This window comes from Primulina tabacum, chromosome 8, assembly GCF_025594145.1.
Source record: "Primulina tabacum isolate GXHZ01 chromosome 8, ASM2559414v2, whole genome shotgun sequence".
Taxonomy (NCBI): Eukaryota; Viridiplantae; Streptophyta; class Magnoliopsida; order Lamiales; family Gesneriaceae; genus Primulina; species Primulina tabacum.
In genome coordinates this window covers 1,392,493-1,418,816 of record NC_134557.1, presented here as the reverse complement: position 1 = coordinate 1,418,816, position 26,324 = coordinate 1,392,493, and the positions used below count along the sequence as shown (strand labels likewise).

General features: G+C 33.8%; 4 protein-coding genes across 9 annotated transcripts; 1 reads left to right on the top strand and 3 right to left on the bottom strand.

Annotated features, from left to right (window-relative positions):
* Positions 1-173: 173 nt before the first annotated feature.
* Positions 174-3,536, bottom strand: LOC142554383 (uncharacterized). Of its 3 annotated transcripts, XM_075665053.1 has the most exons (7): positions 3,405-3,532; positions 2,117-2,610; positions 1,950-2,026; positions 1,787-1,829; positions 1,303-1,375; positions 962-1,163; positions 174-483 (listed from the first exon to the last, which is right to left on the bottom strand). In XM_075665053.1, the coding sequence occupies exons 2-7, from the start codon at positions 2,244-2,246 to the stop codon at positions 223-225; spliced, it is 786 nt and encodes a 261-aa protein (XP_075521168.1). In that variant the 5' UTR covers positions 2,247-2,610; positions 3,405-3,532; the 3' UTR covers positions 174-222. The 3 variants fall into 3 exon arrangements, with proteins under 3 accessions (XP_075521168.1, XP_075521166.1, XP_075521167.1); XM_075665051.1 differs by having other exon boundaries at positions 1,787-2,026; positions 3,405-3,536; XM_075665052.1 differs by lacking the exon at positions 3,405-3,532 and having other exon boundaries at positions 1,787-2,026; positions 2,117-2,639.
* A 2,888-nt stretch (positions 3,537-6,424) lies between these two features.
* Positions 6,425-8,139, bottom strand: LOC142552747 (D-galacturonate reductase-like). The gene is made up of 4 exons (XM_075662540.1): positions 7,779-8,139; positions 7,455-7,698; positions 6,908-7,087; positions 6,425-6,800 (listed from the first exon to the last, which is right to left on the bottom strand). Exons 1-4 carry the CDS (start codon positions 8,096-8,098, stop codon positions 6,588-6,590), a joined length of 957 nt encoding a protein of 318 aa, XP_075518655.1. The 5' UTR covers positions 8,099-8,139; the 3' UTR covers positions 6,425-6,587.
* A 1,171-nt stretch (positions 8,140-9,310) lies between these two features.
* LOC142552746 (protein ACCUMULATION AND REPLICATION OF CHLOROPLASTS 3, chloroplastic) lies at positions 9,311-21,436 on the bottom strand. 3 transcript variants are annotated; one of them, XM_075662537.1, is made up of 16 exons: positions 20,937-21,436; positions 19,793-19,851; positions 19,323-19,387; positions 18,049-18,183; positions 17,773-17,821; positions 16,823-16,935; positions 16,630-16,701; positions 13,834-13,944; positions 13,470-13,651; positions 12,849-13,121; positions 12,674-12,750; positions 12,185-12,567; positions 10,957-11,061; positions 10,741-10,878; positions 10,209-10,375; positions 9,311-9,583 (listed from the first exon to the last, which is right to left on the bottom strand). In XM_075662537.1, the coding sequence occupies exons 1-16, from the start codon at positions 21,047-21,049 to the stop codon at positions 9,511-9,513; spliced, it is 2,115 nt and encodes a 704-aa protein (XP_075518652.1). In that variant the 5' UTR covers positions 21,050-21,436; the 3' UTR covers positions 9,311-9,510. The 3 variants fall into 3 exon arrangements, with proteins under 3 accessions (XP_075518652.1, XP_075518653.1, XP_075518654.1); XM_075662538.1 differs by having other exon boundaries at positions 17,974-18,183; positions 19,319-19,387; positions 20,937-21,037; XM_075662539.1 differs by having other exon boundaries at positions 19,319-19,387; positions 20,937-21,036.
* A 2,239-nt stretch (positions 21,437-23,675) lies between these two features.
* On the top strand, positions 23,676-26,115 carry LOC142554382 (protein XRI1). Of its 2 annotated transcripts, none has more exons than XM_075665050.1 (5): positions 23,676-23,818; positions 23,967-24,140; positions 24,263-24,347; positions 24,698-24,769; positions 25,700-26,115. In XM_075665050.1, exons 2-5 carry the CDS (start codon positions 23,967-23,969, stop codon positions 25,987-25,989), a joined length of 621 nt encoding a protein of 206 aa, XP_075521165.1. In that variant the 5' UTR covers positions 23,676-23,818; the 3' UTR covers positions 25,990-26,115. The 2 variants fall into 2 exon arrangements, with proteins under 2 accessions (XP_075521165.1, XP_075521164.1); XM_075665049.1 differs by having other exon boundaries at positions 24,632-24,769.
* The last annotated feature ends 209 nt before the right edge of the window (positions 26,116-26,324 follow it).

Sequence of the window (26,324 nt, the reverse complement as noted above, 5' to 3'; positions counted from 1 at the left end):
ATTCTTAGATTTTCTTTAATAAATTTACAAAGAAAAATCTTAAAATTACGTTTTTCGCATAAGACCTCCGAAAAGTTCTAATGTCGGTAACTCAATCCAACTAAAATATATTTTAACACAGTATCGCTATTACCAAACATAAACCAACTCCCAAATAAAAGTTAGGCGCAATTTCTTGGAGTCGATTGATAATAATTCGATAAACTTGTAAAGAAACATACGTCAAGAATTACACAAACCAATAGACAGGTTAAGATTCAGCCGATGTAGTTGTTGGAAATTAAGGATAGGCTGACTTGAATCTTTTAACCTGTTGGATGAAGAGATTGCAGCTTCGCTTGTCTCACTCTCTGTCGAAGAAACCTGACTCATCTGGCATGTGTGGCGAGGAGGCAAGCACAAAGATAGCGACAATTCACAGCCATCGATTTCATTTGTAGTCTCCTCGAATTTGCAAATCCTGATCTCGTCATGATCTTCATCCTGACAAGCTCAAAAGTGCAAATATATTACTTTCCTGAATAATTATAACAAATAACCTGTCAGAATTTATAATAACTTATTTTTCATTTCGGGTTTATATTATCATTTAAAAAATAGATAAATTTGTAGATGAAAATAAAGAAATATATTTATTATGATATGACAATCTTAGATGAGTTACAGAATTATTAAAATAGGCTTTTGTGATTGTTTTTAATAATAGTCCAGAATTACATTATGATCTCGAAAATAGTTATTAACTCTGTAGATTATTAATAACCACGTTATTAATGTAAAGATTAATGTAATTACACAAATAATAGTTTTTTTAAAAAACCCACTACTTAAAATGGTTAGTCCTTTTTAAAAAAAAATAAAGAAAAAGAAAAAAGAACAGTCCTAAAAAATGGACAACAGAACGACTGAATGAGAATTCAAGATGGAAAGAAAAAGGATAGTGGAGGATATTGTGTTGTACCCTGAAATAGTCGGGTTCTAGCACTGTCGGGTCAGAGATGTATTCTTGAATATGCTGTTTGAGAACACATCTTTCTTCTTTCTCCTCCATTAATATTCCTCTCTTCTCAGCAATTGTCTGCATGTGATCATCATCCCTGTACGAATTCCTGACTGGCTCACGCATTCCTTGGCCGCATTGTTGTGGATACTCGATCCCAGCTCTATTTTTTAACAATATGATATGATTATTAAAGTGTAAAAATTTGATTTAATTGTTACCTTGTACAAATTATCACGTAATATTATTTAAAACTAGGTAATTAACCCTTCATTTTGAAATTTTCGGGAAAGCTTTTTCACCTTTTCGTCGGAATGGGAGGCATGTAAAAAACATCTGTACGAGGACGATTTCCTAGCCGTGGAACGCTTCCATCTGCGTGCGAAGATTTTTAACCCGGCAACCACGAATCCAAGCATGCACAAGGTAAACAGCAGTGGTCTAACTAAAATAAGTTGCTCAAAATTTCATGGACCAATATAATCTATATATCCAAAGTTCTAAACCAATCCACCACCCTCTAAATATATACAAAATTGGATTTACACGCATTGGATATAATTAAATATAATAATAATTTATAAATTAATGTAGCTCACTTATTTTTACAGAAATTATTAAAAAAGATGGCAATTTTATTCTATTTTTTATAGAAATTATTAAAAAAGATGGCAATTTTACAAAAATAGCCACTGATTTACGTATCGGAAGAAACGAATATCAAAGGGGCACGGCACGTAAAGCGCATAAATTAATTATTGAAAGCTAGAAAAGATATACGAGTACCTTCTCCAATTAAATCAGGAGGATTCCGCATGCTTCTGTACATCTGTGGAACGAGAAAGAGTGAGATTAGGCGGCACGATCGATTACACACACGACAGCAGATGGGACCTGGGTAAGAAATTTTTGTTTTTGTTTTTTGCCTGAAAATGAATGAAATTGCAACCTGAAGATGGCTTTTGACGTGAGAAATTGTGAGCCATTTTACATCCATCAACCGAAGAACCAATTTCGGGGTTGCCTCTGTGTTATCACAAAAAGTAAGATTAAAGGAGTAAAAAAATCACTGCAAAAACATTGTAAAAGAATATTGGAGTAAATTAAAGAAGCAACTTTCTTGGCCTCCAAGCGCTTGAATTGCATGGACGAAACACTGGTGAAGATCGGGAGTCCATCTGAGGCGCGGCATTTTCGATCTGACGTACTGTCTCACCCCATGAACATTCCTTTCATGGCTAACCATATTTTTCAAGAATTTGAATTGGGTTCTTGATTTCCTTTATGCTGTTTGCAAGTAGAACCTTACCTACTGAGGCTAGCTAGCTAATTTCTGAACGAGAATATTAAAACGAAGGTATATGGTCTATGGAAGGAGACAAATGGTATAAATGGAGGTGGAGGGTCGCCTGCAAATTCTTTTAACTGGGTATAGATTTTATGAGATTTTGAATAACTGCAACGGAGAAAAATTCTCATCACGAGTTGCAGATCTTCTACCGGCAATCATTACAAATCCAAAAGAATTCTACGGATACCAACCGCTGCGCGCTTTGACTCTGCTCGCTCTCTCCAGAATCTTAATTGTACGCCAGCATACTGCATAGATGCTCATCATTTACAAGGAAACTTCCCCTTCCTTTGATATAATTTTAAAATTATAGATTAACTTTTGTAATTATACTATATTGATCAAAATACTCTCATAATATATTAATTAATAAAATATTCATAATATAATTAGCTATATGTTTATAAAATTAAATTAACTTAAATATTTCAAATAAATAATACTAAAAATATTATATTAAACAGTGAATAAAAATAAATTAGCACTTATAAACAGTGTTTTTTATATTAGATTTGCATTATATTTTTATTTTATTGATAACATAATTTGTGTACTTAGAACGTGCAAAAAAAAAAAATTTGTTATATTTTTAAAGTAAATTGAAGGGTAAAAAAAATTGACATTTAAGTTCAATTAATTTAAAATTTTGAATAAAAATAGTGCTTCGAATAAGATGATACGATAAATAATTTTGAAAAACAAAACAATTAGTTTTTCACAGGTTGAAATAAATCCCAACATCAATTTTTTTGTAAATAACAATTTTAATTAAACAAAATTAAGTAAAATTATAAGCTAGCTTGTACGATGTTCAAAAAATCACCAGCAGATATCTATCAGGGACAAGAATTACTTTTTTTTTTAATACATATAAGAACAAGAATTATTAACAGAATAATTAGAATTAGTTTGATTTTTTCTTCAATAGTTTTGATAAATGTAAGAAGCAAATTAAACCCCCAGAGATTAACAGAATAATCTGGAAAATGGGTTTTTCTTCTACAAAACATCCTCTTCTTGCCGGATACTTTGATTCCCTTCTCTTCCTCTAACAGCCGAGTAGTGTGAAAATTTTCTATGCCGTTCGATGGCCTCTAATTGGAGGGTTTCCTAAAAGCTTCGACTCCTCTTCCATTCTTCCCCTGACTCCACCGTTGTCTCCTCCTCTCTGTAATTTTTCCTAGGTTTGACGAGGGCAAAGTAGAAAGATATGTCATTATACTGGTTGATGGAAATTGTTATAGGTGAGAGTAGGTATGTCTAGTGTAAAGTAAACAGTAAATTTGACTGGGTCTACGGCTTGATAATGATAGGTTTTTGCTATACCGGAGTGCTCACGCAGCAACATAAACACTAGCATTGTCCGTATCATATTTTCGATTCTTAGTTAGCATTTTTTGACATCACCCAAGTAATGAAATGGACTAAAAATTTTTTAAAAAATTGTTAAGACTAAAAAATGTACAAGTTACGTAACCAAGAAAAATTGGTCCCTTATCAATTAACGAGAGATTTACTAATAATATTACTTTGGTAAAACTAAATCTTATCAACAAAGGTTTGTGACTTAATATATAACATACATACATCAATACAAACATACATATATAATATATGGAGCGGTCTTCATATTTAGGGAAAGTCACATAAATCCCCGAACTCTATTCTTATTTATAATTTACACTATTATCCATCAAAAATTAGTTTAAGTTTCCAAATTTATTTAAAAAATTTCAAAATCATCATTAAAGTATTTTTTTGGCACATGACGTTATATCTATCGAGTATGTCAAAAGACATATAGTTACGAAAGATTTTCAGTCAACATACCATGAATATGAGAGGTATACATCATTCTTCCATATAATAAATTAAACATTTTATCTCTTTGACTGCAATTTCGTTGGGTTGTATCTACTGGGTTTTACATGATGCTTTTCACAGTCTAACCACGCATTCGCAACATATGATTCCTGATATAGATCCCTTCGACAACATTTAGCACATCCATGTATCGTGTTTTACTTTAGGGTGTATAATAAAGAAGTTTAATTTTTAAAATAATGCACAAGAGGACAATAGACATTGATTCTTTTATTCAAACATACAACGATTTTTTAAATAATAACCTCATGTAGAGGAGAATAAACATGTTTAACTATTTATCCTAGCTGAAATTTCAACACACATAAATTAAAAATATTAAAAATTTATTTTGAATTAAAAATGAAGAGGTTAAATGATGTCTTCATCTTCTTTCTGTCCTAATATATATAGAATTCTTGGTGAATTTGAAATCCGAACTTCAAAATTGTGAATAATTTTGTCAGTTATGGCTGACGGCATCTTTTAGTTGGTGTATCCCTGGTTAGTGGTCTGTCATGTTGTGGTGGTTGAATGGTCCACCATCCACGAATGTAGTGGTTGGATCACGTCTTTTTTACCTTTGTTAGAGAAACTTTTGTTTTTGTATAGTACTCGTGAAAAATGTGATTTGTGTGTATCTTCACCATGTGGACTTGTCTCCGTATTATATTTTCTTGTCGTGGTATATAGCAAAAAAATCCATTTACAGAATTTTAATAAAATTTAAATGAAAATTTAACTTTGTCCATCTCTGTGAGAGACCCATAATCTCCATACTCGTCTAGTGGAGATGCGTCAGTGAGTGATGAAACAAGAGGTGTTTCATTCTCAGGCGGATCCTTGACGAACTTCTGAATGTTTATGTATGGTCTTATCAACTTTATGAAGTGAAAGGCTTCATGCAAACCTTTTCTGGCTAGTTCTGATGATGTACTAAAAAATTAGAGCTCCATAATATATTCTCTTGACAAATAATCATTATTTGTCCATGTTTCATGAACAGCTTCTTGGATCCATTTTCATAGTGCTAAAATTTATGTGAAGTTGAGTGATGTAGTAAAAACCGGGACATCTTTTACCTCTTTGAGATAGTTATTTGGTTTCATCTATATTATAGGATATATACTTTTATGCTATATCAACTCGGATTATGGCTGGATTGATATCTATTTTTTAAATTTCTCTTAGTTCTGTTGATATATCTGAAATGGAAAAATTATAAGCTTGTTAGTACCAATATTAGATTTTCCCTTTTAGTTTGAGGTCTAAGGTTAACATCTTCATCTTCAATCCCGAGATGAAGGGTTGACTTGAAGGATCAAGATAAGGATCCGGAGCTTTAATTTTTACTCCGTCCGACTAATCTAAATATGATCCGGGCTTAACATTTGTGTTAGGGGTACTTGAATCCCCTACTTCATTTGTAGAACCATGTACTTGAAAACTCTCAATTTGGGAAACTAGTGACTTATTAATATCTTGGATGATCGATTTTTTCAATACATACCGTAACTGAATATAAACATGTAAGCATACTTTCAAATATATTTTCAATGAGATTTAATAATGACAAATCAAAAATATAGTTTTGTTTAGCACCTCTTATTAATATTTCTGTCAATTTAATTCATTCACTTGAGATCAAAATTTGCTTCGAAAAATAAAAAATGATCATATTTTGGGACCTAGAGGGAAAAGCAGTAATTTCACGAAAAATATTATTATAATGACGATGATGTAACATAATAGTTAATACACGGGTTTATATGCTTTGAGATGACCTAGTTTTGACCTTACAAATATAATTTGTTTGTGTAGAGCAAACGGCAGGGGCATCGATGCTGCTGCTGAATTTTGGCGTGCGCCGTTGGATTTACTGCTTCTCCAGTTCTTCAATTAGAAGCGGGTCTTTTTCAATTTATAATTTATATTTTTCATTCAATCGTGAACTCACATTGAAGAATCATCCGTCAAAATGATGACCAAAACTATTTTCTGATTTTAGATCGTAATTCAATTTTTATTTTCACAAGGAAGTATTTAATCGGGGTTCCAAATTCACATAGAACCGTAACCGACATGGTGAATTTTATTATTCCTAAAGTCAGAAAACGAAACCAAAAACATCAGAAATATAACGAACCATGCATCTTCAATCGGTGTTCTTCCCATGATTCGAAATCAAAACAGTATGATCTAGAATCGAATGAAGGACAAGAAACATAAATATACTGGTTTTATAAATTAAAATAAACCTCTTGATTTAGATGTTGAACATGAATTGTGAATCTAAAGCTTCGGACATTTATTTTTCTCATAATATATACTTCAACGTATTTGAATATTATATTTTGATTGATTATCATCGTGTCAAACCAATGCATCCAACTCCAAAACAATATCATGGTGTCCCAAAATAGAGGCCAAAGTTGTTCCTTTGCGCTGCGGAAGCTGGTTAATCTTTTCAATATCTTCTTCACTCAAAGACCAATCCAATATGTCGAGATTTTCTTTCATCCTCTCCTTGTTGAAACTTTTTGTCACAATGCTCACTCCTTGCTCGTATACCCATCTCAGAGCCACCTACATGCACGTAAATTATAAATGAGCGTTTGATGCATATATATATATATATATATATATATGAGTTCATAGAAAAATTGAATAGAATGATAAAGATTATATATCACCTGGGCGATGGTTTTTCCGTGTGATTTGGCGATATCGGCAAGAACTTCATTGTCCACGATTCTGTTGTCTCCCCATTTGGTGTTGTTTGCACCCAAAGGAGAGTACGCAGTGATGTGAATACCTTTTTCTTTACAATACTCCTTCAATTTCTCTGGTCGCCAAAGTGGGTTCAGCTCCACCTTTTATCAGATATCGAATTACGATTCTAATTATTTGTTTAATAGTACAGAATCTAGGCAAGTTTTGCATATTTTATTTGAGAAAATCAATGTTCGTTGGTTAAGACTGAGTTATGATTGCACTCAGCCCCACAACTTTTGGACTCGTTGAGTTAGACATTCACGTGTTTTTTTTTCTTACGTATGAGCTCTCGCATGGGAAATGATTGTGGATCATTTTGGATTTATACTTGGTATTAAATAATGAGAACTAAAATAAAAGCCAAGAATAACGATGAATGAATAATAATAAGATAAAAACTAGAGTTTCGATATATGCGACAGATACTTATTTAGAAATTATAATATTTAGTTGATATACACTCACCTGATTGACTGCGGGCGGAATAGTGGCAGATGAGAGGATTTCTTCAATGGTTTTGGTGGCGAAATTGCTGACACCGATGGCCTTGGTGAGACCGAGTTTTTTGCACTCTTCCATGGCTGCCCAAGCACCTTTCACATCCAAAGGACGCACGATTTCTCTAACAACGGGTGTTTTACTTATCATTTCGGTCAATCTTATTGGCCAATGTATCAAGTAAAGATCCACATAGTCAAGCTGAAGGTTTCTGCATCAAAAAAGGTTAACAAATTAATTCCCTGATATAAATGAACTCTAATAAGGATGGATCAGCGTGAAGAAACTTGCCGCAGACTCATTTTACAAGCGGGGACGATCTGCGTGGGCTCCGAAAAACTGCACCAGAGCTTGGTGGTGACGAAGAGTTCATCCCGGGATTGGATGAGCCCGAGGTGTAGTGCTTCGGCTATGGCTTCCCCCAACGGCTTCTCCGATCCGTAAGCGAAAGCCGTGTCGAAGTGGCGGTAGCCCACCTTGATGGCCTCAAGAATCGCTGCCTTCGTCGCCTCAAGACCGGCCGGCGGGTACGAGGCCGTGCCCATGCTGAGCACCGGCATAGCCTTTTGGCAGCCCTTTAAGCTGACTGATGGGATGGTTCCAGCAGCCATTTTTTAAGTTGATAGTAGCTTCGGGGTGGTAAAGAAAGAAGGCTCACGTATTTGTAGTGCTCCGAAAAACAGTCGAAAGTGACATTGGCGTGGAGCAAATTTCCACGTTTCTCAAAACTTACTGGTGGGTGGCAGTAAAGTTGTCAAAATCACACACTATTTATTCATCGATCCAATACGGATCAATCCCAAAAAAATCAAATTTGAGTTTTGGGTTTTGGGGTTAGGATCCGCTCGAGTTGGACCCAATAACTGATCCGAAATAAATGATCGGATTGAGTTGAGTTGGGTTAGGTCAACCCGGGTTGACCCAAGTTGACTCGAAATTTTTAATTTTTTTAAATAATATAATTAATAAATATTACCTATATTTTTATATATTGTAAGTTTGAAAAAATATTTATTGTATATTTATATCATAAATTTTCATAATTTAATATTTATTTTGAATATTTTTTATTTTTTAAACAATTATTTATTTGATTTAATAAATATATTTTATTTTTCTACAGTTAAATTTATAAATTTAAATCATATATATGATGAAAATTTTATTATTATATGTTTAAATTAATTTTTTAAAAAAAATTCAAAATCGGGTTGATCGGGTTCGGGTAGAGAGTTTTCGGCTTGACTCGAGTTCTGATTAAACAATTTTTAAATGATACTATTACTCAATCCGATTCAATCTACCCATCTACCCGAATGGACACCTTTAGATGGGTGCACTGTTAAAATTCAATTATTTATTTTAGATTGTGTATAAATTTATAACTCTGTGGGGGTCCTCGGCTTTTTTGGTTTTTGGTTTTTGTGCGTGAAATGGTCCAAATGGATGCCACATATACCATCCAACATCACGTGGTTGGCATATATACAAAGAAATATGTGGGGGGAGAAGAGCCCATTTAAAATTTGTTATGTTGTCTTTGTGGAATTATTTGTTGTTGAATAAGTTTCAAAAGGCAGGCCATTTTGGACCATCTAGATTACAGGAAACCGCCAATTATCAGCCAAATGTCGAAATTATGCATAATTAAATATATAATTACATAACAATTTAATATAATACATTAATTGATTTGGGATTAGACTTGTGTTACTGAGGTTCCAAAGTACGAACCGAATCCGGGAAATTTAATTTCTTATTATATATGATATTATATTGAAGGATAAAGGATGGAATTTTAATAAAAAATATGGATTGAAGGATAACAAATATTATGTTGTTACTTACTAAATATTACAAGAATATTTCATTAATCAAATGTTCATACTTGCTTTGATGACTTTTCATAATTTGGAAATTAACAAAATGTAGCATTCACCAGAGCAATCAACACATTAATGGTGACTAGAGAACAAACTTTAATTCCATATTCACATTATGTATAACAATTTCCAGTGAAATTTCAACTATCTTCGGCCTCAGCATCCAATAGTTCGTTGCTAACAAGCACGCCTTCGTCCCAAACCTCGCGACTCCTGTGGACCAAAATAGATAAATGCTTGACCGGATAAAGATTCAGCGAACTTTGGGGTGTGCGTATTCACAAACTTGGAAATGAGATAGCACAAGAGTTTTAAACGATTCATGAAATGGTTTTTAAAATCCATCATTGAACAGGCAAAAACTTGTGTGAGACGGTCTCACGGGTCGTATTTTGTGAGACAGATCTTTTATTTGGGTCATCCATGAAAAATTATTACTTTTTATGCTATGAGTATTACTTTTTATTATGCATATCGGTAGGGATTGACTCGTCTCACAAATAAAGATTCGTGAGACCGTCTCACAAGAGACTTACTCCATTGAACATCGTGTTATCAATAAGCATCAGCGACAAACAATAGCATATAAAGAATGGGATCTCCATCTCATGGATAATTCGATAGATCCAGCGTTCAAGTTGAATTTGGTTCGATTTCAATATTGTAAAGGAACTTTTCCGACAATAGTAATAATATTTAGGTGTCGCAAAGTCGAACATAGAGAAGAAAAGGGTGTATCCTATACTACATGGTAAGTATATCATCAACTAGAAATCACCAAAATAACCAAGTAACAAGAATTGAAGCTTCAAAGAGAAGAAAAAAGTTATAAACTAACCTTGTTCCATCAACGTTGATATGAAGAAAGTGACCATGCCGCCATCCCTCTTTGAATTGACCAAAGAATACGTCACCGAGCTTTGAGTAGAAGCGGCCTTCTCCATTTGCCTTCCCTTTCCAGAAGTTCACAAACCATCTATCGCCAGTATGAAAGTAAAACCAACCCTATGTATCAGAGAAATCCATAGAGCAGAATTAGGAACAGTTAATGGTAATTAAAGCTTCTCGGTGTAGGTGACAAATCACGAGGACAAGGGTGGGGGTGATTGCCAACTCACACGAAAACAAGTTACGATTTCATGCATACATTTTTTTGAAAATCAATGTTTCGCCCCAGATATATCAATTGCCATGATTTTGTGAGTCAGCCCCCAGTCAAATGATATAACATATATAAGAATGTATTCTTCTAGTTTGAAATTAGCGATCCAATGCAAAGAGGAATCGTGTAGCAACTGCAACAACAAAAAGTCAAACAAATGAAGCAGACTGCAAATATTTAAATGTCTGAAGTGGGATATCAATGCTACCTTGCCATGCATGACATCATCCCTCCACGATCCCTGGAAAACATCCCCATTGTTGAAGCAGAATGTACCTAATCCGGATCTCTTACCGTAGCGCCACATCCCGTCATAGATGCTTCCATCCCCAAGCAACAAACGACCCTGATAGATTCACCATTTACTACTGATCCTCAAGAAAGAAAATGTACTTGCTAGTTTTTCAGATGTATGATGGAATACCTTTCCTTCAGGAAGCCCGCCTTGGGTACGCCCCTTGTATATTCCGCCCCGATATTTCATTTCGACCACGCGATTCCACTTCTTCTCAGAATCTCTCTCCGATTCCTTTGCACAACAAACAATCACAATCTAATTACAATTTTAAGAGAATGATGATGGATGGTCCTTTAATTGAAATCTCAAAGTTTTCCAGCAAATAGAATGAACGCTGGGACAATTGTATATGGAGAACATGAAGATTTCAAAACAAAGGAATTAGTGTCTCAACAAAGACGAAATTAATTGTAGACTGTGTGGAATGTCTTTCAAGACTCTATTTTAGGGAAAAAAAAAAATATTATAGACTTCCTAAACTAATATTGCACCAGTAATAAGAATAAATTTCTTCCATGGACAATTTGAATCGTTGGGGTCATTATAATGTATCATAAACTTCTCGACACCTTATCTTATGTGCTAGCCCACGGAAAAAGAAGGATTAACTGGTATTTGAAGAAGGATTGACTAACTGATAAATTCTTACTAAACTCTGAATCAAAAGCGTAAAATTAGTTTAAAAATATAAAATGCAATAGTATATATATTGTGGAAGAAATCTGAGTTTATGCAAGTCTCCGGAAAGAATCGAGATACATGCAGAATAAGGAAAAAAGAAGTTAAAAAGGTCAAAACACAATATATATAAAAAGAATGCTGTAACTGGAACTCTGATGAAAAATAATGGGGCATTTATCTAAACCAGGGACAGACAACTGTCAATTTTTTAGAGTAGCACATGGGAACGTAGGAAACAAAAATGATAAATTAAAATTACTGAAGAAGGAATAGGTAATTCATCATAAGGAAGAGAGGTAAATATATCCGATCACATTCATCGTAAGGAAAAGAGGTAAAAATATCCGATCATTTGGCACCGACATTATCCATTGAGCTCATTTTTCAGAATAACTTTAAACTTCAGTCTAGAAGACAGAAGTAAACAAAATAAAAGAATAAAAAACTTAAAACTTCAGGCTGGGCTAATGCTCAAGAAGAGTAGTTACTCAAGCAAGAAGGCATAGAAACACATGGAAAAAACAAACAGTTGGTTTATGAATAAAGGTCATTTAATAAATGCAGGTCGTTTGAACTTCAAATATCTTTGAAAGTTTCATGCGTGGTTCTAAGAATACAACAAATGAATTCAAAAGGTCGTATATTGATTTGTCAGGGGCGAGTGTAATTTTACCAACATGGATGCAGCACGGGTGGAAAGTACTCCCTGCTTCTCAGAATTACTGGTAAATTTTCGTCTTTTTAATACAGAAGTATTATGGTTGAAATCTGCTAGAGAATAATCAGCAGCCTCCATTGATTCACTCAAAGATAACAAAGAAGCCTGAGGCTGTTTCTTCTTACTGTCACCAACTTTTCCATCTGCTCCATTCTCAGTGTTTGAGGTGAAAAGTGTATCCTCTGACTTCTCTAATTGTTTTACACCTACAGGAAGTTTGTAGATGCTGACACTGTCAGATGACTCCGAAGAACTGTCGTTGTACATTGACAGATCAGTAGAATGACCAGGCCCAAAATTTCCTCGAGTGAAAAGCTCCCTCTTGAACATTTTCGGTGCTAAATAACCATTCCAACGAGAATTAATTCATTGTCTTTTGAATTGCAAATTTGTTATCATTAAATTTGAAAGCAGAAATATAACCAAAGCATCTTCAAAATTTACCTTCAGCATATGGATCATGGATGGAAGAATTAGAGTTGGCCTGCCAAAATTCCAAGTCTTGGTCTCCAGAATTAAAACTGCAATTTCAGTAGTAGTAATAATTAAATGCAAAAATAGGCTACTGACACTATTTAACGTTTCTGGGAAACGAGGGAAACGAGATTGAAAGTGGAACCTTGAAAAACTGAGTTCTGAATTGTGAAACAGAGGTTGGTTTTTGCTAGAGTTAGCATCTGTTTCAGGAGCACCGTCAGTAGAATTTGCATAAAAAATATCATGCACTGATGAATTCACCATATCAGAATCATCCGAATTCTTAGATAGATAGGCTTCTTCAGTGCTGATACACTGCTGAAATTTCTTCCTAAATGTATCAAATATAAAAGGAAAATGTCGACCCAGATCAGAGAATATGCCTTTTTTCGGAGCCAGCCGCTGTTTGCTCTCCCTGATTAAAAAGCATACACGATCAAACGAACTGAGGCAGAAACTAAACAAAGTTAACTACGATTCTCCAGAACCACCAAAGTTTATCCATTATTTCTTTGCTCAACACTAACAGTAAGTTTTGCAAATTTAAATGATTTTGTATCCATCTCACATTATTGTGGATAAATTGGGTTTTATCAAGAATGCTGAAGTTAAGAAATGAATTAAATTATCCATAAACCTATAAAAAAACATGTAACTAGCATCAACTAACATCCACCAACCACATGGGCATATAATAGCAAACAAGACTTCTCTAGTGTCCAGAGTTCACAAGTTTGTTGAATTGGTTGACATGGAATCTCACCCAAAAGCAATCACTGTAGTCAGTATCACACTAGGCTCCAGACTGGATTCATGAACTATAGATACAATCATTTCACTGTTCCATCCTATAGTTTGTCGAACAGTTTGAAAAATGGTAGTTGCATCACCACAATCAGTAACATCTGAGCTCGCAAAGATGCATAAAATTACACCATCAATATCCTGCCAAACAAAAGATAGAAGCTAAACTAAATAATCATGAAAAAAATGAAAACATATACACAGGCCGCAGAAACAAGTCCAGATGTAAGAAACTAATTATTTGTCATGAAATAGCAAATAACAAAAGCAAAGAATGGTTTCACAACGAAATCCAAAATCCATAAGGATCGCAAGGGTCATACCTTTAAATCCACACCAAGGAAAGGACAGTCATTTGTGGATCTTAAGAGTGAAGTCCTGACATTGTAACCAGCTCCAAATCCAATTCTGGCTTTATTGTACCTCTCGACAATCTGGAAATGAAATGGTCAGGGTTGAGTGAGCCGAGGAAAGAAAAGAACGTCTGAAATTGTTGACAAGTGTTGATAGGTTTTGTTAGGATAAGTGGTTTGGTTTATCTCTTCTTTTTATTTTTAAATTAGATTGATCTTATCTTTCAGTTGTAAGAGTCTTTTTATATATTCTGGAACATCAGTTGTATCATTAACTTTGAAGCATTGAATTAAATTATTGTGTCTTCCATATCAATTCTTTCGCAGTTATTAGCTTTTATGATTAAAAAAATACTTTGTTTCTCGATATGTCACTTTATTCGAAACACAGCCCTTCTTTCCAAAGAAAATTTCTGCTACTTCATTCACCTTTGATGAAGAACATAAAAATTCAGACTTGGTCCTTCTAACTGCTTGGGAGTATACATGGGATCTTTATCCCTCCTTGAACCCTCCTTTGTCAGATTCTGCATCGAGCCCTGTTAGTCCTATTGCGCAGCCTACTTCTACTACTCTGTGACCGTCAATGGCAGAGGGAGAACTGTTACAGCCGTTTCCTTTGCATTTCTCACGAAAGAAACATTCAGACAATGTAGTAGAAACAGAAATCCTTGGCAGCCAAGTCTCCAACTCGGAATCTGGGTCAAAGAATACTGTAGGCGTGTTGCAACATATCCCTTCTCCGGACCTTGATGTTCCAATTGCGTTACGAAAGGGAACCAGGTCTTGCACACAACATCCGGCAGCTATGTATGTGGCATATGAACATTTATCTGCTTCTGTTCAGGCATTGATTTCAAATATGTCAAGCAATAAAGTCCCAACTACAATCCAAGAAGCTTGGAACTATCCAAGATGGAAACAAGCTGCTCTAGAAGAAATGCGGGCACTGGAAATGAATGGAACTTAGGAGATTGTTCAGAAACCCAAGGAAAAAATGATTGTTGGTTGCAGGTGGGTCTTCACAATTAAATACTGGGTGTTGATGACTCAGTTGAACGTTACAAGGCAAGATTGGTTGCAAAGGGACATACACAAACCTAAGGTGTGGATTATCAAGAAACTTGTGCCCCAGTTGCAAAGATAAATACAGTACGAGTTTTGTTATCTTTAGCAACAAACCTAGATTGGCCATTGTATCAACTTGACGTAAAGAATGCTTTTTTTAATGGAGCTCTTGAAGAAGAGGTATACATGGAACTACCACCTGGTTTTGATGGGGAAAGTAAGAGTGGTAAAGTTTGCAGCTTGAGGAAGTCACTGTACGGTTTAAAGCAATCCCCGCGAGCATGGTCAGACAAGTTCACTTAAGCAATTCTAAAACCTGATTTTCTGCACATATTGATCATACATTATTTTATAGACATAATGATGGAAAAATAACTATTCTTATTGTCTACGTGTATGACATTGTTCTCACTGGAGATGATTTAGATGAAGCTAAAAGGGAAACTCGCAGCAAAGTTAGAAATGAAGGACATGGGAAAATTGAGGTACTTTCTTGGTATGGAAGTGGCGAGGAACAAATCAGGAATCCCAGTTTCTCAACGAAAGTATGTGTTGGATCTTCTGAATGAGACAGGAATGTTAAGATGCAAACCGATCGATACATCCATGGATCCAAATAAAAAGCTGGGAGAAATCGGTGAGTGGTATTTCTGTGGAGAAAGGAAAATATCAACATCTAGTAGGAAAACTGATTTATCTTGCTCATACTAGACGAGACATAACCTTTTCTGTGAGTTGTGTGAGCTGATTTATGCATGATCCACAGGAAGAAACATATGCAAGAAGCATTCAGATATTTACTCATGCAGATTGGGTCGGATCAATAAGTGACAGAAGATCCACATCAGGATATTGTTCTTTTGTCTGGGGAAACTTGGTCAATTGAATGAGTAAGAAAAAACCAGTAGTAGCAAGGAGCAGTGCCGAAGCTAAATTAAGATCAATAGCTCATGGTGTGTGTAAAGCTTTATGGCTGAGAATGTTGCTGGATGAGCTGAAAATGAATACAGGGATGCCATTGAAATTATTTTGTGATAATAGGGCCGCGTGAAATATTTGTCAAAATCCGATGCATCATGATCGAACTAAACGCTGATTGACATTTTATAAAAGAGAATATTGATGATAGAACAATCTTCATAACATATGTCCTAATGGAACAAAATGCCAATATCCTAACAAAAAGCCTATTTAGGCCGTTGTTCGAAAAAATGATTGAGAAGATGTATAACTTGTACTTTCCAACTAGAGGGGAAGTATTGATAAATATTGTTAGGATAAGTGGTTAGGTTTATCTCTTCTTTTTATTTTTAAATCAGATAGATCTTATCTTTTAGTTGTAAGAGTCTTTTATATATTCAGAAAAATCGGTTGTGTCATTAACTTTGAAGCATTGAATGAAATAATTATGTCTTCCGTAAAAATTCTTTCACGGTTATTAGCTTTTAGAAATACTTAACACCATAAAAGACATGGATCCACATTATCACGATTATTTATGTATCGATATCGTAGCATTTACTGCATTCCGATGTCATCCTGAAGAAAACGTAACCAAGAGGATCCAGGTTGAAAGCACCAGCAACATAAAAAGGTGTGATGCAGCAAAAAGATATTATGGTACATATTTTATAAATTGTAGAATTAGACTATATAAACAGGGAAAGCATTAGTAATTAAAATTTCAAGGAAACTCACTTTTCTAAACTCAAGAAACTGAATTTCTCTGATTGAATTATCCTTTTTATTCAAAAGCTTTACACATCTCTCCTGTCAATCACATGACATAATTTACCAATTAAAAGAATTAATAAATCAAATTTGCATTAAACAAAACTAGTATTACAAGGATACATCAAAACTCAAACTAGAGGCATCAAGGTTTGCATACAGAGATGATAATGGAGATCGCATTCATGGCCATCAGCACGGTATTATTAGAAGTTCTCAAAGCTTCATCCAGCGTCACCAAGTCATTCTCCAAAAGTGTATCAGTATCAAGAACTGCAGCCATCATAAATTAATACAAGCTTTCAACGTCCAATCCTTAGTAGGATGATCATTTTGAAGAAGTGTAAAAGTATCAACAATAACAAAATGTAACTTCGGAAATTTTCCATGTATCAACAATCCATGAATATGTGCTTGAAATTTTACAATCACGGAAGGTTTTTCAGCCTTACATTCTTTTAAATTTTAAAAACATGGTCAGAAGTTGCCAGAAAAACTATTCGTTGAAACGATTAGCCAAAAAAGATGAAATACATCAATGTTGATTCTCAAGAATTTCCGAGGAATGTGAACTAAGAATAAAAAAACATCCATAATGCATAAATGAAAATGTCTTCTGGAAGACTCATGGGAAAGCCTGATAAAATTATTCTCCTATAGGAAAGGGACCAAATTTACAAAATAATTTTTCAACTTTTAACAGTAGCAAACATGTATTAAAGAACGTTGTCCTTTAACAAGTTGTGGGTTCAAGGCGAAGAGCTATGGAAGTATTAGATCATTACAAATTGGCCAGAGGAAGAAGAACAGCTTTTATGCTACTAATTTTAGTCAATGAACAGGACTATCCATTAGTCAACACTGAATAAAATTAGGATCAACATGCTAAAAAATTTCATGTTATCAAGAATAAAACATATTCTTGTAATGCTGCTCAAGTCTTAAAACACCATCATATGCTTGCATAATTCAAATTCAAGGAGGGATTTTTATATGCTATGCCTGTACAAAATTCAAAAGGAAGTCAACTTATTACGTATAACAGCCAGAAATTGGAACATTATCGAAACAAAGAAGACACATAAAATGCACAACCAAGATATTACTTACCAATGGAAAAATTTGACTGCATTTGAATCCTGCCAACTAATTCGTTGACCTGCAATGGAATATTTCCATTCATTGCAGATTTAAAAAAATCAGATATGAATACAATACAACTTCCAGGATCAAGAACATGATTTAATTTTATTTAATTTCCAATTGAAACATCAGACTTCAGAATGCATTTATATCTGAGCAACAATATACCATTCTGGTGAGTGGTGACACCCTATAAATAATCAGAACCCTGTGTCATATAAATCAGAAAGGAAAATGTGATACTTCATTTTGGCGTCTCCGTCCTTCAAAGCTAAATGGCTTCAATATTATTCCCACCACAAGCCCATTTCCTGCCTTGATATTGCTGAGAACGTTGAGGGCAATGATATGTTCTGAACCATAAGCTGCACTAGCTACCTATATAATAAAGGAGAAAAAAAAGGAAAGACATAATTTAACCGCCTAGATGAGATTATCACTATGAGACATAAGCAGTGGAATAACATCTAACAGATCCAAGAATATATAGATCTCTGAATTATTGAAACAGGATACCAAATTACAATATAGCAGTCTGAAAAGCTGATCAGAATTTGACGTTTGCTAATTCTATATCAATAACGCAGGCTTCTTGTAATTCGAATTACGAACAAGAGAGAGTCAAACAAGAAGCTCAAAGCAATTGTCCACTGTATGTCTAAAGTAATTCAACAAGATACAAACGTCAAAACAGATACTTCCTTCAGGTACTGCATTCCTTTTATATTTTTTTCTGAAACCTTGAAATTATTAACATACACAAACTGTGATTGTTTCATTAAAGGACAAAATTACCAATCAAAGGTCTGAAATTTATGCAACAACTTACAGTTCACACATTGTTCAGAGCATAATCAACGGCGAAGAAGTACAGACCGCCGGAATGACAGTCTGACCTCACATCATATAATCTCCCCCAAACATTTACTTCTCAAGTATATTGTGTGTGTGTGTGTGTGTACCAATTCCCCAACAGAAAGAACAAAAAGGAAGCAGGTGAAGAGGGGAGAAAGAAAGAGGGAAACAGACATTGAAAAATGAAGTCGTGGCCACAATTCATGCCACCTTCAACAAAATGCCTGAAAGGCCTTCCTCCTACTTGGTAAAACCTTCCCGGGCCCACATGGAAGAACTATTTAAAGTAGAGTTCCACTCACGGACTTGATTACGAAATCTTATAGAGATGATAACTTTTTGACACACATATTATCCATGCAACGCATAATGATGCAGAAATCAATCAAATCAAGATATTTGAATTCACTTGACAACTTGAAGATAAAAATTTGAGGAAAGGATGCTTCTGGAAATCTTGAGTTTATTCTTATAGTTTCGAAGAAACATCAACTCCAATGAGAACCGGAAGGAAATCGTACGCTGTAATATTAATGCCAATTGAAAAAACTGATAGATTGTGCGATTGTATTTTAGTTGCCTCCCAACAGCAAACTAGAAGGCAAAAACCTCAAATAAAGCGAGAAACAGATAATCGAAAGAGAGACAAAAAATGTACAAACAAGTATGAATGCTTTGCTAGAAGACTGCCGCTCAGAAAAATCTTCCACCATTCTTGGAGTGCGATCTGCAAAAACACAAAGAGATTGACCAAAAGAGAAGTGAAAAGAAGCACTGCAACAGGTCCTATAAGTGAAAATGTCTCCGAATTAATTAAGTTGTTACATGCTAAAAGTTCTAAAATTAGAACAAATGTAAGAGTATATGGCATGATATAAGCCAAACCAAATATTGTTGATGTGAATTAATCCAAATCATGTTTCCACACTACCTCTTTACATATATTAATTTGTTTGGCTTCCACGTCAGTCGCATTAATGGTTTACATAGTGAATATAAAAATGGTTTGCTAACACTTCACATAAATATGATAAAGATAGAAAACTACTGCGGGAGATCAAAACATTATATTGAACCAACAAGGGAAACATCGAACTCTAGGCAAAAGAGAACAGTTAAAGTCAAACTCAACCTTGTTTGGTAAATCTTTGCTGCAATTGAGCCTGCTCTGAGTCGTTTACAACAACATTCCTGTTATAAATCAAAAGCAATGAAATCAAAATTAATAATGTTAAGATAATGGGAACAAATTTGTGCGGTATAATGTTAAGATGATAATGGGAACAAAATTAATACAACAATTTTGCAAAGAAAAAGGAATAGTCATAATTCCATAAATTGTACAAAACTCATGGAAGTGATTGAATGAAATATGGAGATCTAGATGAAGGGGGGTGTTGAGACTTCCCATCAGCAAAATCCTATAAGTTCTTGGACTGGTTGCTAATCTATACACAAGTAAATTGTATAGAAAATCTGCAGTGAACCATATCACAGCTTGGAGAATAGTTATTGCTGTCTAAGTTTGGTCTACGTTTCATCTTGTACAAGGAAACAGCCTGGAGAATAGTTATTGCTGTCTATCAAACATAACGAAGCCTCGATAAACTGCATTCTCTGAATTATATCTACTTCACGGACCTTGATTCGGTAAGTTTGAAAACTTCTCCCATTTTACCAGCATCCAGCTCTGCATATTTATTTATTTTATTTTCGAAGGGCTCTGCATATTTATTTAACAGAGCCTTGAGTAGCTTTTGGATTGATGGATTTGATTTGAGGATATAAACTTGATTTGGGTAAGGATTTGAGGGATATATTTATAATACACTCGTCCATCATAATTACCATTCAAATATACTTGAATTTTGTCAATACAACCAAGTAAAGGAATTTGAAATTCACCATCTCTAATCCATCGTCCACTCAGCGTATCATCTCATACAATTTATACAGTATGCTTCTTCCTACTTCGTAAAGGAATCCATTAGACTACATAACCTAAGAAGTCAATTTTATTTCTGACCTAATGCTATATTACCAGCTGTAAAACACCAAAATATGCAATTATCAACCCAAATAAATAGTTCTGTAATCACCTACTTGATAAAGCTCAAATTCATAAGCTAAAATTACACACCCATACACATGTAAAAGCGTAGTAACCAGAACAACCGATGCATGCAATGGCCACCTCAGATAAATAAAAAAAATTCAATTTTTATGAATGGTTTTTAATAATATACTTTTGGACCAAAGATACATTAAACGCATACCAAAATCTCAGCACAGGGGAAACGAGTGGCGACCCAGAGCAGAAATCGAGCATAGCATCCTTCCTACTGCCTACCACAATCACTTCCACACACTCACATGATTCTTCCGACATATCACTACCCCTACCAAGATTATCGATTTTATCACCACCGCTGCCCTTTCCACTACTGCTACCATTCAGTTCCACTCTAATGGAATTGGCTCGACCTCCAAAAAACAGGCTATCGGCGGATTCTGGGAACTGGGACAGGATGGGAACGAAAAAGATGACGCGCGTAAAAGGGAATGATACCCGACAGAAGTGGGATATAAAAGGGTCATCGAGTAGCGGAACAGAAGCAGGAAGTACGGTGTTGATGGGGGAAGGAGTTGTGTCGTCTGTATGGAGAGGATAACAATTTGATCTAAATTTCAACAGAAAATAACAATCTCTGCAGTATCCATTTCGCCGCTAATCATATCAGCTCAAAGTAAAGTTGCTTTCTTCTTCGCTTCGTTCCCCAACAATAATTCTTTTCGTGTTTGTACAATTATTTAAAAATAAAAAATATTTGGATTATCAAAAAAATAAATGATCTTTTGGAGTTTAATACAATTTTGTCATTATTGAATGTATATTATAAAATAACATAATATCTATACTTTTATTTAAAAAATTGATATTTTTACTGTTTTTATTTTATGATCATCAATTATTTTTTTACTAAAATAATCTGTTCATGTAATTTACTTGTAACTTTAATATTTAATTCACTTAAAATTCGAAATTTCACATGTTATCTCTATTACATATTTAATATAATTTCATTAATGCTATCCAAATAATAATTTAAAACTATAACAAATTTTTATGAATTAATTCGATCTATTAATAATCAAGATCATGATTCAAATACTTAATAATCATTATTTTCTAAGTTTGTTAGTTATAATTATCGACATTCACAATAAATTTGACAAAAAATTTAAATGCACCTAGAATAAATTTTTACAATGACAATAAATTGTTTATAACATATTGAAGACCCACGTCCTCTTAAATATAAATCATATTAAATATTATATAATATATTTTCGATCTCAAATTAGATTGACAATGAATTACAATTTTAGGATAATACATTATTATGTTCTTTAGTTAGTCTGGTTCCAGAAAATTTTTCTACCGTCGATTGTTCCTTGAATGTCAAACGGAACTTACATGTGAGTCTAACAATACCCAAATTATAGCCCCATAATGAAATTGATTCATTTCCTTCGTCCCAATTCCACTCCCGTCATCGATTTCTGTCCGATATCGGGTGGCGACGGCAACGAGAGAATCCATCAAAGCTCAATTGTAAACTGTAAGTCCAATCCTTCTTGATTTATATATATATATATATATATATACATGCATATATATATATATATATATATATATATATATAATTTAATAGGCAAAAACTTGTGTGAGACGGTCTCACGGGTCTCTTATTTAGATCATCCATGAAAAAGTATTACTTTTAATGCTAAGAATTTTACTTTTTATTGTGAATATCAGTAGGGTTGATCCGTCTCACAAATAAAAATTCATGAAACCGTCTCACAAAATTCTTATTCACTTTAATATTAATCATAAATCAACAAATTAAATGCAACTTCTTTGTTATTACTAATAAACAGGCTTTGGTTAATAAACCACCCCCAAAAGGTAAAATAAAAAATAAAAAAATAAAAAATCAGTACCTTGTGAATTACTCTAAGCTATAAATCTTGACGATATAAAGTAAAAGGAAAAGGTGATTGAATGACCCTACAATGGCAATTATCAAAGAAAAGCCAGATAACGAAAACCAAAAGGAGAAACAGCAGGAAAAAAAATTAGAAGAACAAAAAATAAAAAGGGAAAGCAACCTTAGAGATTTTGAATTGTCTCTCAACCATGGAGCATTGAATACAACCCATTATAGATCCGTTTTGTCCATATATACTCTACTTAGTTAAAGGTACTTCTCCTCGATCTCTTCCACGACATTAAATGATTAAATTTGATACTCCAGAGACTGATATTTGTTAACATAAAACGACGAGAAATACCAAAATAGAGCTAAAAAAAAAACATCTAGTACGACGAGAATTTGAATCCATGTTTCATTTGCAAAGCTTTTATTTAAATGATAGTACTTTCAAATATAATCATATCTTATTCCCAATCCTACCAATCTTTCTCTCTTACAAAGCTTTTCAATACTTCCTTTTTACATGCCGCACAAACACGCCATTATAGCCCATTTGCAATTATCTAGTCCCCCATTTAATTTTGTTTGCCCCCACATTTTTATTTTTATTTACTCAAATAATTAAAAGTAGACAGTTTTCCCGAATCCCAAGGAAACAAATCCTCCTTTAGTTCTTGCTGGCCGTTGACTGCATGTTACCTTCTATTCCTCACATCATTTGCTTTCGTACCTTTGTAATTAAATCCATGATATTTAACAAAGTTAAAAGGAGGAAAAATCTATAATTTAAATTAATTACACATATTATTAATTTGTTTTACCAACTTTCTCCCTTTTGTCTTTTAAATTATCTTACTGATATTCATATTTTTCTCTATTCGAATAATAGATATATAATTCAGTACCTTACTTTATTACTTGCAAAATAAATATTTAAATTTGAATTCTACCTCAAGCTTTTAAATTATTACCATTTGGTCTTATAATTAATTAACCGGCTAATATATATATATAGCAGTACCACTGTATATATCCATCCATATAGGCAAAATAATGGGCTGAGCTTAGTTCGGTTGCTTTCAGCGGTAGCTTCCATAGCTCTTCCCTAGGTTTTGATTTCCACAACCTTGAAGTTTTCAACGCAGACATGTTTCAATTCAGTACGTAAAATACGACCTTTTTATCCTTTTCTTTCGTTTCTTCTTCTTCTTTTCTTTTTTTTTTTTTCCTTTTCCGGTCAATAATTTTTATCACAAATTTAACATGCATATTTATTTAGTAATAAAATTTGAGTAAGTTTTGAAACAGATGAGATGGAGAGTAGTATCAATGGTACTTGGACTCCGCCTTCTGCTGAAGCCGGCTGATTTTTCAACGGGTTATCTTGAGGATGTTTTGTTTGAATTTAATTGTAAGAGAAGGCGACTGTTCTTATTCGCTGAACATGATCAAAACCAAGATTTAGTGGACCATTCCATGATGGTACGTGCAACATGAATAATAGCAAGTTCTTGAGCTACAATTTTCTTGAATTTTACAGGGTTTTTGTTCATTCTGTCAATGATTTTCATGATTGATGGTTTTTTTTTTTTTTGTTTCCACAGAAGTGCTGGACTTCAAATTTCATGCAGGATTGCTGTGAAAACTTTGACGGCATGAGTCAAATAACCAAGCGTGACACCATTTCAGGTAACTAACTAGTCATGATGAGACAGAATTGTCTAGAATTAGTTTCACTTGTCTGAAATACATAAATGGTCCCTTCTGCTATAATCGTTCTTACATTTTACAACGAAACTAGCATCCGTTTTCAAATAATTTCTAATTGGTTTCGATGCGAAAAACATGGCATATAATATATATTTTCTCCAGTTGAAGTATTAAATCAATGCAGACCTGAATTTATAAGTAGGTTTATATATATATATATATGTGTGTGTGTGTGTGTGTGTGTTTTCTCTTGATTCTGTCAGATATGAGAACACCTGAAGAAGCAGTCTCAGATCAAACATATGATTCTTTATCTTCTTCTCTTAAAGAACCATTAATGGACTCTCAGTGCACACCAGATAAAGAGAATCTATACATCAGAGACCCTATAGTTTCTTCTGGTATTATTCTCACTCTCTCTCTCACACTAAAATATTTATTTATTTATTTTGATAGAATTCTACTTTAACATTCAAAAATAATTCCTCCAACTGTAGTACTTTTTGACTCTCAAAGAGGATGCAACATAATTGTGACATTTCATAATGCACTAATCAATTATGTATATTATTTCTTAATTCCTCAAGTTCTAAAATGACAACTTAATTCATGAGGCGATTGGAGGTAGGTCACGAGTCTCATCAAGAGCAAAGTTCCTGTACTTATTTTGATTAATTTTGAGCTCAGTTATGTTTGACCCGCCCTTAAGTTACAGCAGATCATGTTTATTTCATTAACATGTTTAAATTTTTATTGCAAGTTATTTATTTTTTTGGGTTAATTGCATAGACGATCCAAGTGAAATCCTGAGATTAGTGAATACTCTCTATGGAAAAAATGATATATTAACTCTTCGTATTTTCAAATCTTAAACACACACGTAAGGTTGTGTGCGCTTAAGATTTGAGAATATGGAGAATTAATTAGATCATTTTTTTTAGAGATTTTTAGCAATCTCAGGATTTCACGTTGATGCAATTATGTAATCATTTTTTTGGCTAATTATGTGGCCACTATTTAAGGATTCGAGAGACATTTTAGTTATTTTCAATTTTTGGAATAACTTGCAAAGTCAAAGTTAATTATTTACATAATTTTCTAATAGATCTCTTGTGAGAATGTCTTACGGATATTTATCCGTGAGACGAGTAAACCATACTCATATTTACAATAATAAGTAATTATGATTTCGGCATAAAAATTCTTACAAATGTTTTTGTATTCTCATATTGATCAAGTTCACACACACACACATATATATTGCCTCCGCGTGCCCTTTATTTTGTCAAATTAATCATATATATTTTTATTAAACATTACTCTAATTTCAGGGGCTAATGATCATAAAAAGAGGAGCAAAAGGGCATTGGCAAAGGTGGTCATGTGTCCATTTGCATTAGTGAAACCGGGAGGATTCGAAGGCAACGTGACATTAAACGACATCAACAAGAGGATCTTAATGCCACCGACAAGGGCCGTCCGCCACCCTGTTGGAGAGTTCGCCGCCCGGCCACTGGTGTCACCGGAGGGGCCGGGATTGTCTGGGAAGGCTGTGGTGGCATTCACTAAAATTCAGACCCATGGAAGAGGCACAATAACAATTATTCGAACCAGAAACTAATTTTATTTCAAATCTTTTCGCTCACGTGCTTTTAAAAATAGTCCAGTTTAAATTGTAGAAAAATAAGTTTTTGTTTCATCTTATATTTGATGTGTGAATGTCCTATATACGATGAGAATATATCTATACATGTAGTAATTAATTACTACGTACATATGTAATGGAAGAGATATATATCATTAAGTATAACAAAAAATAAAAAATAAAAAATTTGAGACGTCTAATACGCAATACCAAGTTGTATCAATTTAAAGGACAATTACTCTTGGAGACATTTGGTGGAGATAATTTTTTTACACATAATAACCTTATAAATGATTTCAAATATCTAGTTT